The sequence below is a fragment of the Dryobates pubescens genome, chromosome Z (assembly GCF_014839835.1).
Source record: "Dryobates pubescens isolate bDryPub1 chromosome Z, bDryPub1.pri, whole genome shotgun sequence".
NCBI lineage: Eukaryota > Metazoa > Chordata > Aves > Piciformes > Picidae > Dryobates > Dryobates pubescens.
The window spans coordinates 88,672,239-88,687,802 of NC_071657.1; the positions used below are offsets into that span (position 1 = coordinate 88,672,239).

The 15,564-nt window shown below is 40.0% G+C and overlaps 1 protein-coding gene across 1 annotated transcript; it reads left to right on the forward strand.

The window, feature by feature from the left end:
- The first annotated feature begins 3,274 nt into the window (after nt 1-3,274).
- Nucleotides 3,275-14,858, forward strand: SUB1 (SUB1 regulator of transcription). Its single transcript, XM_009902858.2, has 5 exons — nt 3,275-3,335; nt 5,172-5,244; nt 6,926-7,045; nt 11,372-11,480; nt 13,859-14,858. The coding sequence occupies exons 2-5, from the start codon at nt 5,173-5,175 to the stop codon at nt 13,936-13,938; spliced, it is 381 nt and encodes a 126-aa protein (XP_009901160.1). The 5' UTR covers nt 3,275-3,335; nt 5,172; the 3' UTR covers nt 13,939-14,858.
- The last annotated feature ends 706 nt before the right edge of the window (nt 14,859-15,564 follow it).

Sequence of the window (15,564 nt, forward strand, 5' to 3'; positions counted from 1 at the left end):
CCCATAACAAAGAGCTTAGCAACTGAACTATGCTCCTTTGGGAGGTAGATGACAGACTCAGAATATAGCAGAAGAAATTTACCTTAAGAAAATTAAGGTTCCTTTCCCACTTCTCTACAGTCTGCATTTTTTTTTCTCAGTATCTTCTTTCTTTTTAAATAGAATAAAATATAGCAAGAGTAATTTACCAAAAAAGCTCAAACAGTTACTACTCAATGACCAGAATAATTCTCAATTAAATGTATCATTACTAAAAACCGGAACATAAATACCCGGTTGCAGTGGATATTCCATCCCCTCACTGACCTGTTGTTTGGAAAAATCATCTGTAAAATAAACTTTGTGCTTGCTTTGGTGAAAATGCTGCAGGTAGAAGAGATTACCTCAGTTAAGATTAATTTTTTTTAAAAAAGTGCCTTTCTTGTAGTCTATTCAATTCATTTGAAGGCTGGAGGACTTGACTAAAAATGCACAGGGAATTTGTTATTTGAAAGTGATGCTGCTAAATCTTAGCATTCTTTGTGTATTGACTGTTGACCTGTAAGAAAGCAAAGCAGATAGATATTACAAAGACCTGAACTGCTGTTATTATTCTAATATGAAAAGTTTGTAAAAGCCTTGAAAAAAAAATGGCTGTGTTTTTTTCAAAAGTGTGGAGACTATCTTGTGTGAAATAGTGAGGGTTTTTTGTACTGTTTTGGTTTGGTTTGGTTTTTTGAGTTAAGCTTTAAATATAAAAATATCATCTGTTAATCTTCCACAATTATATGGCTTGACAAGCCTGATATTTGTGCATTAGTGATAATTACTATATTTGCTTGCATACTTTGATTCAGTATGAACAGCCATAGTTTTATTTGTCAGGCATTAGTAAGAACTGTTTTACCATTTTTCTCTTCCTTTTGAAAGGTGTATATATAACATTATGAAACAGTCCATTTTTAAGAATGATTTTTAAAAGTGCACTTCTAATTTCAGGTATTAACTTTGTGTTTTCTGACTAATAATAAAGTGAAAAGATGAAAAACTGTGTCTCATACCGAGGGCCAGCTTACCCCATCTCACCGTGAGGGCTGTGAAATCCTCATCGAACTTTCCTAAAAAACCCTCTTTCTTCACCTCCTGTAATTGGTTGGTTGGGATTTTTTTTTTTTAAACGTGATGTTTAACTTTTTTGGGCCATGTTAATGAACAGGGACCACTGGCATTTAGAAAAGTCCATAACTTTTGATTTTAAATCCTTTATTAAATATTGCTTGTTCTAAAAACTACAGAGGTTGATCAGTCACCAACCACACTCCCCTGTGTCCACAATAGCCATTATCTGGAAGCTAGAACTGGGACTACAGTCTCCTTCCTATTTCTGATAGTTTGCTTGACCTGTTTTATGAAAAGCTTGCACTGTCATGGTAGCAAAAGCACATGTCTGTGTGAGAAACAAACTCACTGCTGAAATTTATAACCAGTTTATTATAAAATAAAGGCAACACAGCGCTGGGCGCATAGCGAGTTTGCTAGAGGCGCACCTTAACAACACGAGTTGAACTTATATAGACGGCAAACATACATATTAATATATTAAAACGTACATATTCATATATTCCTCAGCACACTCCCACCCCCTCTCCATCAGGACTGAGACAAAACCTGCACTTTTGACCTGGCCAGTCTTTAGACATGTTGGCCCTCACCTTTCTCTACCAATGCCCCACACAATCACCAACCAATCAGCCCAACGACCGAACTCCACGGTCCCCAGTAATTCCCCTTGCAAAAGCCAAGTATTAAAAACAATTTTCAGTATTTTCAGTATTACCAAGGTTGGAAGAGACCTCAAAGATCATCGAGTCCAACCTGTCACCACAGACCCCTTGACTAGAGTAGGGAGGACAATAGTGCCCACTGCAGGCTTGAACTCACAAGCTTCCCATTAAGGGTCTTATGTGCTACCAACTGATCTGGAAGTAAAAACAACGAGGAAAGGACTAAACTAAACTGATAATGGTTACCTGAAGCACTGGCATACTGCCATACTTAACAACCACGTCAGCTATTGTTGCAAACAGTGTTAAATAGTGTTAAGCAAATAGTGTATGTGAAGTTCTGTGTGAAGTTGTATTGAATTGCAGTATATTTTAGTGCTAATAAATCTCATCATAAAGTACAGGTCCAGATAGGTAATACAACGTGAAACCACTCATGCTCTGACAGCACACTTGGTCTACTGCCGTTTGCAAAGGCTGTTAGAAGTCTTCTCCTTTCACAAAACCGGAGGCAAAGGCCGCCTTCCCCGGCTCCCCTCCAAAGAGGTATCGTTTTGGTTTATCTCAGAAGGTGTTGCATACTTGTTTCGAGGATCTATGGCTCCTCAAGTCCTGACACAGTAGCTGGCATCAGCAGGACACTCAGGGTGTAAACATGCCACAGAAATCGGCAAATCCATCGAATTATATTTGCAAGTATTTTCTTGGCTTTTCTGGTACTTTCGGGGGTTTTGTTGTTTGGGGTTTTTGGTGCCTTTTTTGTTTTCTGTTTGGTTTTTTTTTTTTTGCTCGTTTGATTTTAATCACGTTTGATTTTTTAAAGGTCGGTGTTTAAAATGGGTGCCTAGATTGTTTCAGCTTTCAATCTTTAGGGGTTCAGACCTGTGCTTGACCCAGGTTGACTGCCAAGAGAGGCGCTCTAACGCTCAGCCGTCATCCGCCGCAAAGCCCTGCAGAAAGAAACCGGTCATTCGGGGAAAGAAAGGGGAACCGGTGCTTTCCTTAACAGCGCCTCAGGTACTACCAGGCGCTGCGGTTTTGGGTATGCAAAGCCACTGCAACAACTCCGCCGCACGACGCTTCCACGGCTGCCGGACAGGCGGCTGCCAACGAGATCGAGGAACTGCCGTAGCACGCAAAAGCAAAACGAGATTTAAGGGTTGCTGTATAAGTGTTAAGGGCCTTCTTCCCGACTCCCTTCGGCAGAAGGCAGGCAGCTGGTGAAGGTCCGGCCCCGGCAGCAGCTCCTCTGAAAAGGAGCCGCAGCCCGAAGGGCTCCCGGCTCGGGAGGGGCCTGTTGTCAGCCTCACAGGTTTCCCTTCGGAAGGCGCGTTTCTGCCCCCGCGGTGCTAGGTTGGCGTGATGCTGCAGACATGACGCTAGACCCGTGCAAAGAATTTGCTGCCACCAGCCGCCACCCAACTTGGTGGTGAAAGGGGCAAGTGAGAAAGGACAAGGGCCCTTTAAGTGCTTTCCCATGCCCCTCCCACGTGGTTCAGGGTAGGGGCGGGGACTCCGCGGTGCGTCACTTCCGTTTCTCTCGTTGTGTGCCGGAGCCGCGCGGAGTAGGACGTGAGTTTTGGGGTCCCTCTCTGCGCCCCATTTGGGTCCACCGCAACGTTCTCTGCCCCCTACTCCCGTTGCCGACTGTTGGGGTCTCGGTAGCTTGTAGCCGGTTCAGGGCAGGCGTGCCGCACAGGCGTATGGCGAGACTTCCCCTTTTCCTCGAGTGCCCGCTGTGCCCTACGGCAGGGGTGCTCCGCTGTGGCGTGGGCCTGGGGCGGGAGGAGGCGCTGCTGTCGAGGAGAAGCTGCCATGTTTGGGGGGCAAAGAGGATTTGAATGAGGGAGAAAATGGCGGCGGGGAACCGCCCGGCGCCGTTCCCCCACCCTGAGATCTGACCCTGCCCGCTGACGACCCCTGACCCCTTTCTTCTTGTGCAGCCTTTTTTTTTTTACTCCTTTCTTTTCCCGTCATATGCCACGAAGGATCTGCAACCCGTTTACTGCTATCGTGCCCCGGGAGGATCTGGGCGTCATTGCTTGCGCCCCTCTATTCGGCCCCTCGCTCTTTTCCCCTGAGGGGCAACACGAGCCGTGGAAAAGAGGAATAGGAAGGAAAATGGCGGCTGGGATCCGCCTACCTGGTGTTTCTAGCTCGTCCTGACTTGTGGTTCATTTCTGTCTTTCCGTGTTCTTTGCCTAGCCCTTCTCATTCCTCTGTCGTTCTCATCCATGCACAGTTCTCTCCTCATGCTCTGCCAGCCAACCTTTACCGAGGGGCACCTACCACCCCCTATTTTTCCCCCATCGAGTTTCCCATACCCCTTTCTTCCATATTGCGGCTGCTTCATCCTAATGAGGGCCGCGTGGGTCTCTCCTGCTGGATTCCACACCCCCAAGGTATCAGTCCGGCTCTACGGTTTCCTGTCACCGCTGTGTTTTTTACATTGTCCCATACCGGTGCGCTTCAGCCTGCGGCGTGGCAGATGTGTGCTTTCCCATACACCGTTTCGTTTTCAATGCTGCAGCATTACCACAGAATTTACCCTACTTTAGAACTTCACTGATACAGTAGCATTATTCAGACAGGTTTTTTCGTTTGCTTGTGTTTTTCGTTGCCAGTTTAAAAATTGTTATTTCTGTTCCTGAGATGTGCCTCTTTAGGCCTTTCTCAGCCTTTCCTAGCTGTAGGGCTTTTTTGAATACAGTTATTCTCTGGGGATGCTTATTTTTATTCTGAAAACAAGTGAGCTATTTATCTGTTGCAAAGAGTGTCTAGAAGCAGACAAGATGTACAATTTCTATATCTAACCACATGTTTGCATACTAGGGAGATGTGGAAGTGCACCTGGCAGCATACACATTCAAGGAAAGTTGAATGTTCACTTGTCTGGGAAGTGAATAGACTCTTGTGACTGATGTGCTGAAGCTGCAGTGGAAATACTAACAGCAGGACTGTGGTGTTTTTCAGACTTCAGCTTCATGTATGGTGATTATGCCGGGTATAACTTCCAACCAGTCATAATGGCCATGTAAGAGCATAGATTAGACTAGAGCCTAAATAGTTTGCATTTGTGAAGTAATGTAAAGATTTCAGCTGGAGGACAGTTCTGTGTTTTTCACATTTTGATTCCTGCCTTATCTAGGGATATAGAGAAACTGTTAAAAAATTGTCTGTGTGTAAATAGAGTATTTAATGCAGTCACAGCAAAAAGTGGAAAAGATATTAAAGAGCATTTAAGATTGCATCTACAACATGTGCTAAAGCTTATATGAAAAGGCAGGGAAGTCTGTAGTAGAGGTTTGAATAGGATGAGACTTTACAAGCAGGTTTGAAGAGGGTTTTCCAGCTGTAATGGGAAGTATTCCGTGTATAGCGTTCTTACATTGTTTTTTCTCTTCCTAGAATGCCCAAGTCAAAGGAACTTGTGTCTTCGAGCTCATCTGCCAGTGATTCAGATAGTGAAGTTGACAAAAAGGTGAATAGCATATGCAGTTTATTACTATCATATTAACTTTCTTATTTCAGGTTGGAGTTAAATAATTGGGTGAGCACTTACCACAACATAATGTCATTCCATATGGTTTATCAGACACTTAACTTACAACACCCCGTGCCAGCTACAACAACAAATGAAATGGTTTGGGTGGACAGAATGCTTTTTGCCTTTCAGCAGACAAATACATTTTTTTTGTAAGTTGCATTTTGCTTTCTTTCCGTATGATGTGTCTAACCACAAGCTTCCAGGAATTATTTGCTGCTTTGTGGCAAGTGATAGAAAATAGAGTAGAATAAACCAGGTTGGAAGAGACCTTCAAGATCATTGCATCCAACCTATTATCCATCCCACCTAATCAACTAAACCATGCATCCAAGCACCCTATCAAGTCTCCTCCTAAACACCAATGATAATGACTCCAATGATGATGGGCTCTCCAGGCAGCCCATTCCAATGGGCAATCACTCTCTGTGTAGAACTGCTTCCTAACCTGCAGCCTAAACCTCCCCTGCTGCAGCGTGAGACTGTGTCCTCTTGTTCTGGTGCTGGTTGCCTGGGAGAAGAGACCAACCTCTGCCTGTCCACAACCTCCCTTCAGGTAGCTGTAGAGAGAATAACGTCTCCCCTGAGCCTCCTCTTCTCCAGGCTAAGCAACCCTAACTCCCTCAGTCTCTCCTCATAGGGCTTGTGCTCCAAGCCCCTCACCAACTTTGTTGCTCTTCTCTGGACATGTTCCAGCAGGTCAACTTCCTTCCTCAACTAAGGGCCCCAGAACTGGACACAGAGCTTCAGTATAAGCTGTCCTTGGTCGCAAGAATTTGGATTAATTTTGAGGACAGACACCTTGCTCCTCCCCCATTTTGATATCTGCATTAGTTGTCCAATTTAGTCATTCTGTCAGATATTCATATAAGAGAAAATGCCACGTGTTTTTGGTTTTTTTCATAGGGGACTGTAATGTTGAAAAGTCATGGTCTTAACAGTGGTGCTTTAGTGGGCCATAAGGTGTTCTGATATAACCTCCCATATTTGTTGGAACTGTTAGTGTTTAAAAGAGATTATATCCCTAATATGATTCTAGCAGATGAAAGTAATAACTGTTAGGAGAAATGATAGCATTGTAGTGTCTGTGAGTAATCTGATTTACAGGTGATACTGTCTGGTTTTAGAAATGTGTTTATCATGCTATGGGCAGAGATTGGACTGATATAAAAAAAAGCTAAATTACTTTGCTGGAGGTGATTTCCAGATCCTTTCTTCATTATCTCATGTAGGTAGGTGCTTTGTTCCTTTTTTGCAAGTGTTGTAAGTTGTCTTGCCTTTTTTGTTACATTTATTGGAAAAGAAGGTGAAACTTCCATCAGACTCTGCGATTTTTTATTAAAACTATTGAAATTACAGTATTACTACACAGGAGGAGTAGGCTTTTTGAAATTAATTTTAATGTAACTCAGTTGACTTTTAAGCCAAAGTAGACTTCACTGGAAACAGAATTAGGGTAATTTAAATGTTGGGGGGGGTTTAAAATTCCAATCTAAATGTACAGTATTGGATTTCTGCCTTCAAAGCATAGTAGTGGTTTGTGACCTTTGACATAAACTATTGTAACTTACAGAATGAGTTGTGGTTCATGCTTTGCTCTTTTTGTTCTTGCTTCAAGGCAAAGAGGAAAAAGCAAGCAGCTCCAGAGAAGCCTGTAAAGAAACAAAAGACGGGTGAAAGTTCAAAAGGTGCAGCTTCTTCTAAGCAAAGCAGTAACAGAGATGAGAACATGTTTCAGGTAACAGTGGTGACTCTTAAAGCCTGGTTAAGGTAACACTTCACATCATGTTCAGTGTAATTTTTATTAGTTGATCTGAGTATCTTGGCAGCTTAGTGCTTGATCTCCTGAAGCCTTGGCCAAAGAGGATTATGATGCATGCTGACGAGGTGATCATAAAAAGCGTTGTCAGATTTCAGCTGAGCTGTAGCAGTTGATCTAACCCTCGTGTTTGGCCACTGTATCTCTGTGCATATAACTGTGTAGTAATTTTGTTGATAAATACAGAATTATCATGATTGTCCTGTAAATACTCATAAGCGCTCTGCTTTAAGTCAAAATGTTTTTTCAGTCAGGGCTCTTGAAAGAAAGGTTCTTGGAAACCAAAGTATGGATTCCTCATCCCTATTTAAGGAGGTCAAGGGCAGCTTGGCTCCTGTATTCACATGACAGTGTCTTGGAATAGGTTTATGATTCAGGTTCATTTGTTTTATGATGCAGGTTTTTCTCACTGAACACCCAGAAAGATGGTAATTTTTGGTGTTGTCATTTAATTTTTAGGATGGGATGAATGTACATTTTTCAGTAGCAAGATGCATTTGGGAATTAAGGGTATTGCAGTTCCTGAGGTTTGCTAAGGCGAACTGTGTGCTGAAAGCTATGCAAGAATTCTAGTAGTGTGGATAAGGGCTTATTACTTGTCTCTGGCTAGCTGTCTGGAAAGGAACTTAAATTTTTAGAAACTTTGTTTCTTGAGTTTGTAAAAGGCTATGATAAAATGGCCCCAACACTGACTAGAGCAAAATAAATTGTTTTGGGCTGTATCTGTGCAAAGTAATGTGGGAAAGCCGCCCACGTTTTGTGGAGAGACGACCCGCTTAACTGATACTGTAACACAAGGCAATTACTTTTAATGTATCAATTCCCATTTTCCTCTTCACATATAGTGGGAGGGAAAGCTTCGGTTGAAGGCAATGCCTGGACTTGCCCACTGAAGGAAGAACAGAATATTTTTGAGTTTGCTGGGGCACGCTTTGAGTTGTGTATGAAAGATGGTTCAAAGCATAAAGATAACATCATCTATGCTTCCAGGTGAACTACAGTTACAACTAAGAAAAAAACAACCCTATGTATAACTTCATGCTGTGTTTGTAATAAGTTCAGAAATTCCAGACTTGGAGCTAACAGGCATGGCTTCAGTTGATGGATGTCAGGTTGTAAAGCATTCATGTGAGAGTCAGACGCTCTGTAGTGCCTGTAGTGTGTGTGGAAGTGGCAGCAAATGCTGTGAAACTTGGAGGCTTCTTGTTGTACACCCTCAGAGTGTGTTCTGAATGTATACAGCTCACTGTGACAGCTGTGTGGGGAACAACCATCATTTTCATGAAAATCTATGTTTTATTATGTTTGAGACATTGGTGCAATGATATTCTTGAAACTAATTAGGAGGAATAGTACAAATATAAGTAGAATTCAGTGTAAGTAATTCAGTAAGCAATTCAGTGTAACAGACCATATGTATTTTTTTTATTTGTATGTCTTGGTCTTTTTAGGTTTTGCAGGTAGCCTAGTATAATTCAGAACTCGTCAAAAGATTTGAGTGCAGTTGAAGTGAAGGGCTAAAACTTGGAGAACTGAGCTCCAAGCACTGCTAGACTGCTAAGAGGAGACAGTGTTAGCCTTGGTGGCTTGTGAACCATGGGAGCACGGTGTAGAAGTGTAGTTGGAGGAGCACAGATACCTGATTACGAATGGTTATTATGACCTGAAAGTGTAAGACTTCACACATACCATAGATTGTTATAGCAGAGTCTCTGGTCTCTTAATTTTTCTTTGATGCTTGCTAAAACCCTGGTAAGATATAGGTACCTGTGTGATGCATTTTCTGTAACCAACCACAAACTGCTTTTTTTGTTATGTTAGCTTTCATAAAGAAAAGATTTTGCATAATAAAGTGGACACCTGGCCTGAATCAGGCTGAGCCCTGTCTCTTAATTGCAGCATTGAAGTGCAGAATTTATCCTAGTCCCATCTGTGATGTATTACTAGAAGCCCTGAGAACAAGTGTTATTCATGTTAATGTGGAAGGCTTTAGCGTTGGTGCTTTTGATTCCTGTTCATGGCCTTAAGCCAGCTTGAGCTCTACATCATGTGCCTTGGTTAGTTTGACAAATCCTGTCAGCTACCTATGCCTGATGAGGGTAAGGTTTGTTAAAGCTCACTGGATGCAGTATTAATGAACCACATTGCATGATCAGGCATTCCACTGACATTTTTAATAAGAAGTCATCTGACTGTGTGTTGTCCCTCTGCCCACTCCCCACAGCCCCCACATTATTTTATTTTAACTTCAGATCATACTTGCTTTTTGCCTTGTGAGAAATTAGCTTTTCAGTTCCCCAGACTAACATCTTTGTCTACCATAGGCTCCTGCAATTAGATATACATGTAAGTTTATGATGCTCTGCAGAGGTAATGGGTTTAGCACATCAGTTCTGAAACTTCAGTGCATTCACAGTCAATTTCCTGTATTGATGTTGCATAGCTCATTGTTGCAGGACTCTGTTGTGCTCTGAATGATATGCATATAGTTACCAGCTAAGAGGGAAGGTACCACAGTGTGTACAGTTTAATCAAGAGAAACTGGAAATAGAAGGGAAAATGAAGGTGATTGCTAAAACTCATAGAGGAAGTCAGCTGCATACTTGTGAAAGGAATTAAGACTCAGTTCAGTGCATTTTATTCTAAAACTGAAACCTGGAAATAAAGCATTTTGTGTCATTCTAATTTATGCAATTCAATAAAATAGTATAACCTAGGGAGCTGTACTATTTAATAAAAAGCACCTCAACTTACCTGTGAAGGTTGAACAGCAGTAACTACACTGCTGTATATCAATATGACCTTTCTACTTGAAGCAGTTCTTCAATCACTGGAGTGTTAAAGAGAAACCTGAGAAAAGCTGTGTAGACCAGGATATTCATTGCCATTAGTGGTGATGGACTTCAGTGTGGTACCAAGCTTAATCTGAAAACTAAACTACTGCAACATCACGCTTTATTTTTGAATGTTAAATTTGTAGTACTGTGAAAGTATTTAATAAGTAAAATAAAATCTTATAAACTGTAATGTCTTGTTAGTTTTGAAGGGTGCTTTGAAGTAAGAAAACTGCTTTGGGCTTGCAGTATCTGAAGATGCCTTAGTTGTTTTAAAACCAATGTTGGAGTTAACTTAGCATGATCTGAGTAAGAAGAAAAAATAAACAAATATAAAGCATTCCTGTTTATATCTATTTTGTAAAGTAACAGCTTATGACTTAAACATATGTGGATTATATTTGTTGGTTGGAGAGTTGCTCAGCTTTTCTGGTATGACTTTCTAGGAAGATGTATTTGAATCCTCATTAAATTGCATCAAAATGCAAGATGCATAAACTAAGGAAGCTGTAAACTAAAGTTAATGCTTTGTCAGGAAGGCTTATGCTGTTTTAAAATTGTTTAATTTAGAGTATCCTTTTTTTCAAAAAGTGTATCCAGAAGGTGCATGCAGAATTCTGAGAGTTTCTTACATGATTTATATTTGATTGTGTTTTTATTATCCAATTTCTGATTCTCAAGTTGACACTATACTTTGACTTTATGTGAACAAATAGGTGTTTATCAAATCTGGAAAGGCCTCAATGAGATGAAATATGTCATGTAGTGCATTGTTGTCATTGTGTCTGCTTGTTCTACTTCCCCTACCCTTCCCACTCTCCACCCCCTGCATGTCCTGAAAAGAAGAGAGAAAAAGGTACTGTTATAATTCAGTTAAGACACTGTGGGGCAGAAATGATGGAATTCCAAAGTAATTTTGTACTGTGTTACATCCTAGTAAACTTAAGAGCATCCTGGTACAGTGAGATAGTCTTTCAACCACAGTTCCAGTAAGTGCCATGGAGGCTTTCTGTAAAATTGAGATTTGAGAGTGGGAGTTCCTTCTGTCCCTCTTTGTTTCCTGCTGCTGCAAACAAAGATTGGTTTAACAGGGAAAAATTTATTTCAGAAAACAGTGAATGAATGGCTTTTTAAAGAAGCAAGCATGTTAATACAGGTATTTTTATTCTAGGAGAGCTGCTTTTCTATTGAGCATTGAATGCTCAACTCATTTTAAGTCGTTCATCCATTTATGTTGTCATTACTTATTAGTCTACTGACTACCCTGGATTAAGCTTTTGATCTAGTTGGTTCTCTGGTGTCTAAAATAAGCTGCAGTGTGCAGCATCACATGTCTGAGTCTGTTACTGATGGGGAAAAGTGAGTGCTGTAATATGTAAAATACCAAAAGAACTCCTTATGTGTTTTACAGATTGGCAAAATGAGGTATGTCAGTGTTCGTGACTTTAAGGGGAAAGTCCTAATTGATATTAGAGAGTATTGGATGGATCAAGAAGGTGAAATGAAGCCTGGCAGAAAAGGTATTGTTCTACTTAATGTTGTTTTATATTAAAACATTTTGCTGGAGAAGTGTGTACATAAGATTTCTATATTTGGTTGCTGCATGGTATTTTTAGTGTCATATTTATACTTTTTTATAATTTATTTTTTAATGGATGATTAGTTTTATCTGTAGATTGTGAACAAAAGCAGAGTGGGTTTGTTGGATTGAGTCTTTTTCCTAAATGGATCCTCCATGACTTCCATAAAACATAAGGCATCAAACACAAGCAAATGTATTCATAGGAGTTACAAACAGAGGCATACTTCCTAACTCTTGGCTTCACCACTGGTTAATTTCATTAGTGCAGTCTCTCTCTTATTACAATTGGACTTTCTATTTCAAAATTTGCTGGTGAGATGTTAATTTCTTTTAAAACAATTATGTTCTTCAATTCCTTTCTAAGTTTGGATCAAAATGATTTAGACATCTAATGTGGCTAATTCAGGAGAGGGGAAAAAAAAAGGCAAGATTTGAGTTGATGTGAATATATCTCAAGTCTTCCAGTTGCAGTACTGTGCATCTGCTCTGCAGAACCGTGCATCTACTCTGCAGCACAGCATAATCTCTTGTGCCTTTACCACTCCCATATGTGCTCTATGGCATGCCTTCATTGAATCATTTTCAGAACTTTGCCTCCTAGAAGATGAGGATGCAAGGATATCTGCAGTAGTACTGCTTTGCTTCTATTAAAAAAGACAGGTTTTAGTTGGTTTACATATTGCACCAAGGAAAGAGGTAAGTATAAATATGCTGCCTTGAAGATTGAGGATACTTACAATACAATCAGCATAAGGTCTGTTACATTCTTCTAGTTTGTCCAGATGCCACTCAGTGAATAGAGAGTTGGAAAGCTTGAGAAGCATTTTCAACATCTCTTAAATAACCATTGAGGATAGGTTTGTATGAGCAAATGTACTGGTGCTGTACAAGAAAATTTCTTGGTTTGGATTTGTTTTTGCTACTTCACAAAAAGTACTGCTCTGACTTGTAAATACTTTAACCTGCTGTATTTTGATGAGGAAGACAAAAGTATATGCAGTTTGAGTGGCTGACTACAATGAGATATGATGGCTAGGCTAAGTGACAAAAATACATAATGTAGATAGAAATGTTTATCAGTGTGGCAAAGGGGTCTGAATTTTATGAGGATATTATAGGTATTAATCTGGTACAGTATGCGAGTCTCTTATTCCGTTGATGTGCTGTGGGCCACTTACCTAGGTATCCCAAAAACACTATGAGCAGTTCAAATAGTGTAATAAAAAGCAGAATGGAAAAAATCCAACATGTTAAATTACTCTGTCAGGTTGTTTCAGATGGCAGGTCTAAATTGCATGCAGTTCATCTAGTATGTGCTTCAGGGGCATCTTAATGATTCGTCCCCTAGTGGTGGTTAGCACACCTGATGCAGCTATTTCCGGCTGTTGCAGAGTAGCTCCATGCAGACAGCTTGCTGCTAAAAGTTGTGGTCTTATAAGATAGTGATGGTAGAAGGAAGTGGGGGGGTGGGGAAAGCCTGAGACCCAAAAATGGAATACAGAGTTTTGCCTGTTTCTAGTCCTGCTTCATATTCAGGGTGAAAATAATGAAGGAAGCCTGATCACTGAGGGGGGGAGAGTGAGGGTAAGTAGAAGAGCCTTGCTGGAGAGATTTTGAGATAGGCCTTTGACACTCTACTTGCATAGATTTGACATAGAGATTGTAGGCCAAGTATGAAGAGACTAAAGCACAAAGAAAGCTTGTGCTTCGACCAAAGTTTTAAGAAGTACAGATGTGGAGCTGAGGAGATGAGTTGTGGGAGACTGAATGGTTATTGATTGAATGTCACTAGAAGAAACTATACTGAAGTGAAAAAACTGTGTTGGTTTGAAAATTGTGGGGGGTGGAATAGTCTTTCCAAAATGTTACTTGCAGTGTGTGTTTATTCACAGTGCTTTAAGAGACAGGAGGGAAACAAATTCAGAACTGTGATACAAGCGCATAGAAATTTCACTCATGGAGTTAGAGCTTTCAGGAGCAAACAGGGATACCAATTATATCCTAATTCTTACCCAGGCCTTTTGTGCTGCCTTCTATTAAGGCCAAAGCTGTCTTTCACTTCCTGTGTTTAGCCTAATACTGGTGAATAAATTTATTACACTGCACTCATTTTCTTTGTAATTTAAGATTCACCAGGGATAACCTAAAGTTGAACTGAAGTGTTCCAAGTGAGTAGTTTCTTTGAGGTGTATTATTCCTGAAGTAGTTCAGGCATTAAGAGTTACGGTAGACTTTGTGCATGAAACCAACCTTGACATAAGATCCTAAACAGTAATTTTCTTTTTGTCTTAAGTACTTATTTTTAATGCATTTCAGGTATTTCTTTAAATCCAGAGCAGTGGAACCAGCTGAAGGAACAGATTTCTGATATTGATGATGCAGTAAGAAAACTGTGAAGACAAAGCCATACAGAAACTTTTATCATTTGGGTTGTTCAAGCAGTCTTTTTACATTGGCTTTTGTTTTTTAAAATATTGTTTTCCAAGCTATTGTATATTTGGATTGCAAACTGATTTGTAAGATGAATACTTTTTTTATGTGCATTAAAAGTGTATTCTGAGTGAGGCTATTTGTGTATACTTTACTAAAAGGAAACATACTGCTTTCACCTCATAATGTAAAGTAAAGAAATCAAGTAATATGTAATGCATACTTGTTTATGGCCTTTTGCTTTAAAATATTTGCTCATAAGGCCACCTAACAGCTTTAGTCTTGGTTTAAGTTTAATTAACAGTCTAGGAATGTGCTTTCTGAAGACATTTCTTAAAAGTGTCTCCATTTAGTTTTTCCTTTTATATCTTACTCTTTTATTACTGCCCTGACAGCTTTCTGCTCTAAGACTTGATACAAACAATGAATACTTGGTAAAACATTTTTTGTAGATAATTTTAAATACTGTATTTGCTAATTTTCCCTATTTATTCAGACGTAAAGGGTCCTGAGTACTTAGACTTTTTGCATTACTTGCATGAAGTGTTACACTAAACAATAACACTTGAACACAAGTCCCATGCTATTTCTTCCCATTTCCCATAGCTTACTTGACTTAGAAAATACAGGTAGCCATTTTTCTTGGACCCTAGATTTTAGAATGCGATGCATAAACTTCTCCAGTAATAGATAAATACCTCAGAGTAAGATAGTATTTAAAAGCTCCAAATGTGCTTATTGTTTAGGTACCCTTTTCAAGCTTTGCTTTAAGTTGATTCTTGAACATGTGAAAACTAGTTATTCTATAGAAAACACCAGTTAACCTCTCTTTGTTGACCTTCTGTTTGAGAGTTTTGTGCAGACATTTAAACTAGGCTGTATCACAGGTTGATAAATTGTTTCAGTCAAAAGGTCTGGCTATCACTTCTATTCTGTCCACACTGCCTGCCCAAATCAGTTAACTTGGCTTGCTTTGTGTGGCTTACACCTGCACAGCTGTTTAATCTTTTGTACAGAAGATCTTTAGTGCTTGCAGTGGAGCACTGGATCATGACTGTAGGGGACTTTGCTCATCAACCATTGTACTATTGCTAAGCTTCCCTGCTGCCCAGGGGAAGCTGTGTTAGACTAGATGTTGCCTGGGTTGCAGGGCTTCTTGGTAGGTGTTGCAAACACTGGAGAAGGGAGCATGTGATGTTTTAGCAGAACTTAAAGACATGAGGGACATGCTAGTATGGAAGTTAATAGTGAAAGACCAAAGTTACCTCACACACCTGTACATTAGCAGAGGTGGAGAAGAGTTTTTCTGATTTGATAATTGAAGGAAGATTAAAGAACTTCATTAAAATTGACATTCAAGACTAAATGAACAACTTCATTAAATTGGCTTTAATTTTCCCATTTGATGTCAAATATGTGTAGATAATACAGGTTTTCCTATTTGCTTAATTTTGGAATGTCTTGTTTATATTGCAGACATTCATAGAAATGCCATTCACAGTTCCTGTGTAGCAGAGTTTGTAATTTAAAGCAAATGGATGTTGAAGGGTAAGAAGGGGTGACTTCAGCAAATTAAATGGATTTTATTTAAA

Excerpts from the sequence above, each read along its gene's own strand:
- SUB1 (XM_009902858.2), top strand. The coding sequence starts at position 5,173 with ATGCCCAAGTCAAAGGAACTTGTGTCTTCGAGCTCATCTGCCAGTGAT. Across the intron at positions 7,046-11,371 it reads GAGATGAGAACATGTTTCAG|ATTGGCAAAATGAGGTATGT; the intron begins GTAACAGTGGTG and ends TGTGTTTTACAG. Across the intron at positions 11,481-13,858 it reads AATGAAGCCTGGCAGAAAAG|GTATTTCTTTAAATCCAGAG; the intron begins GTATTGTTCTAC and ends AATGCATTTCAG.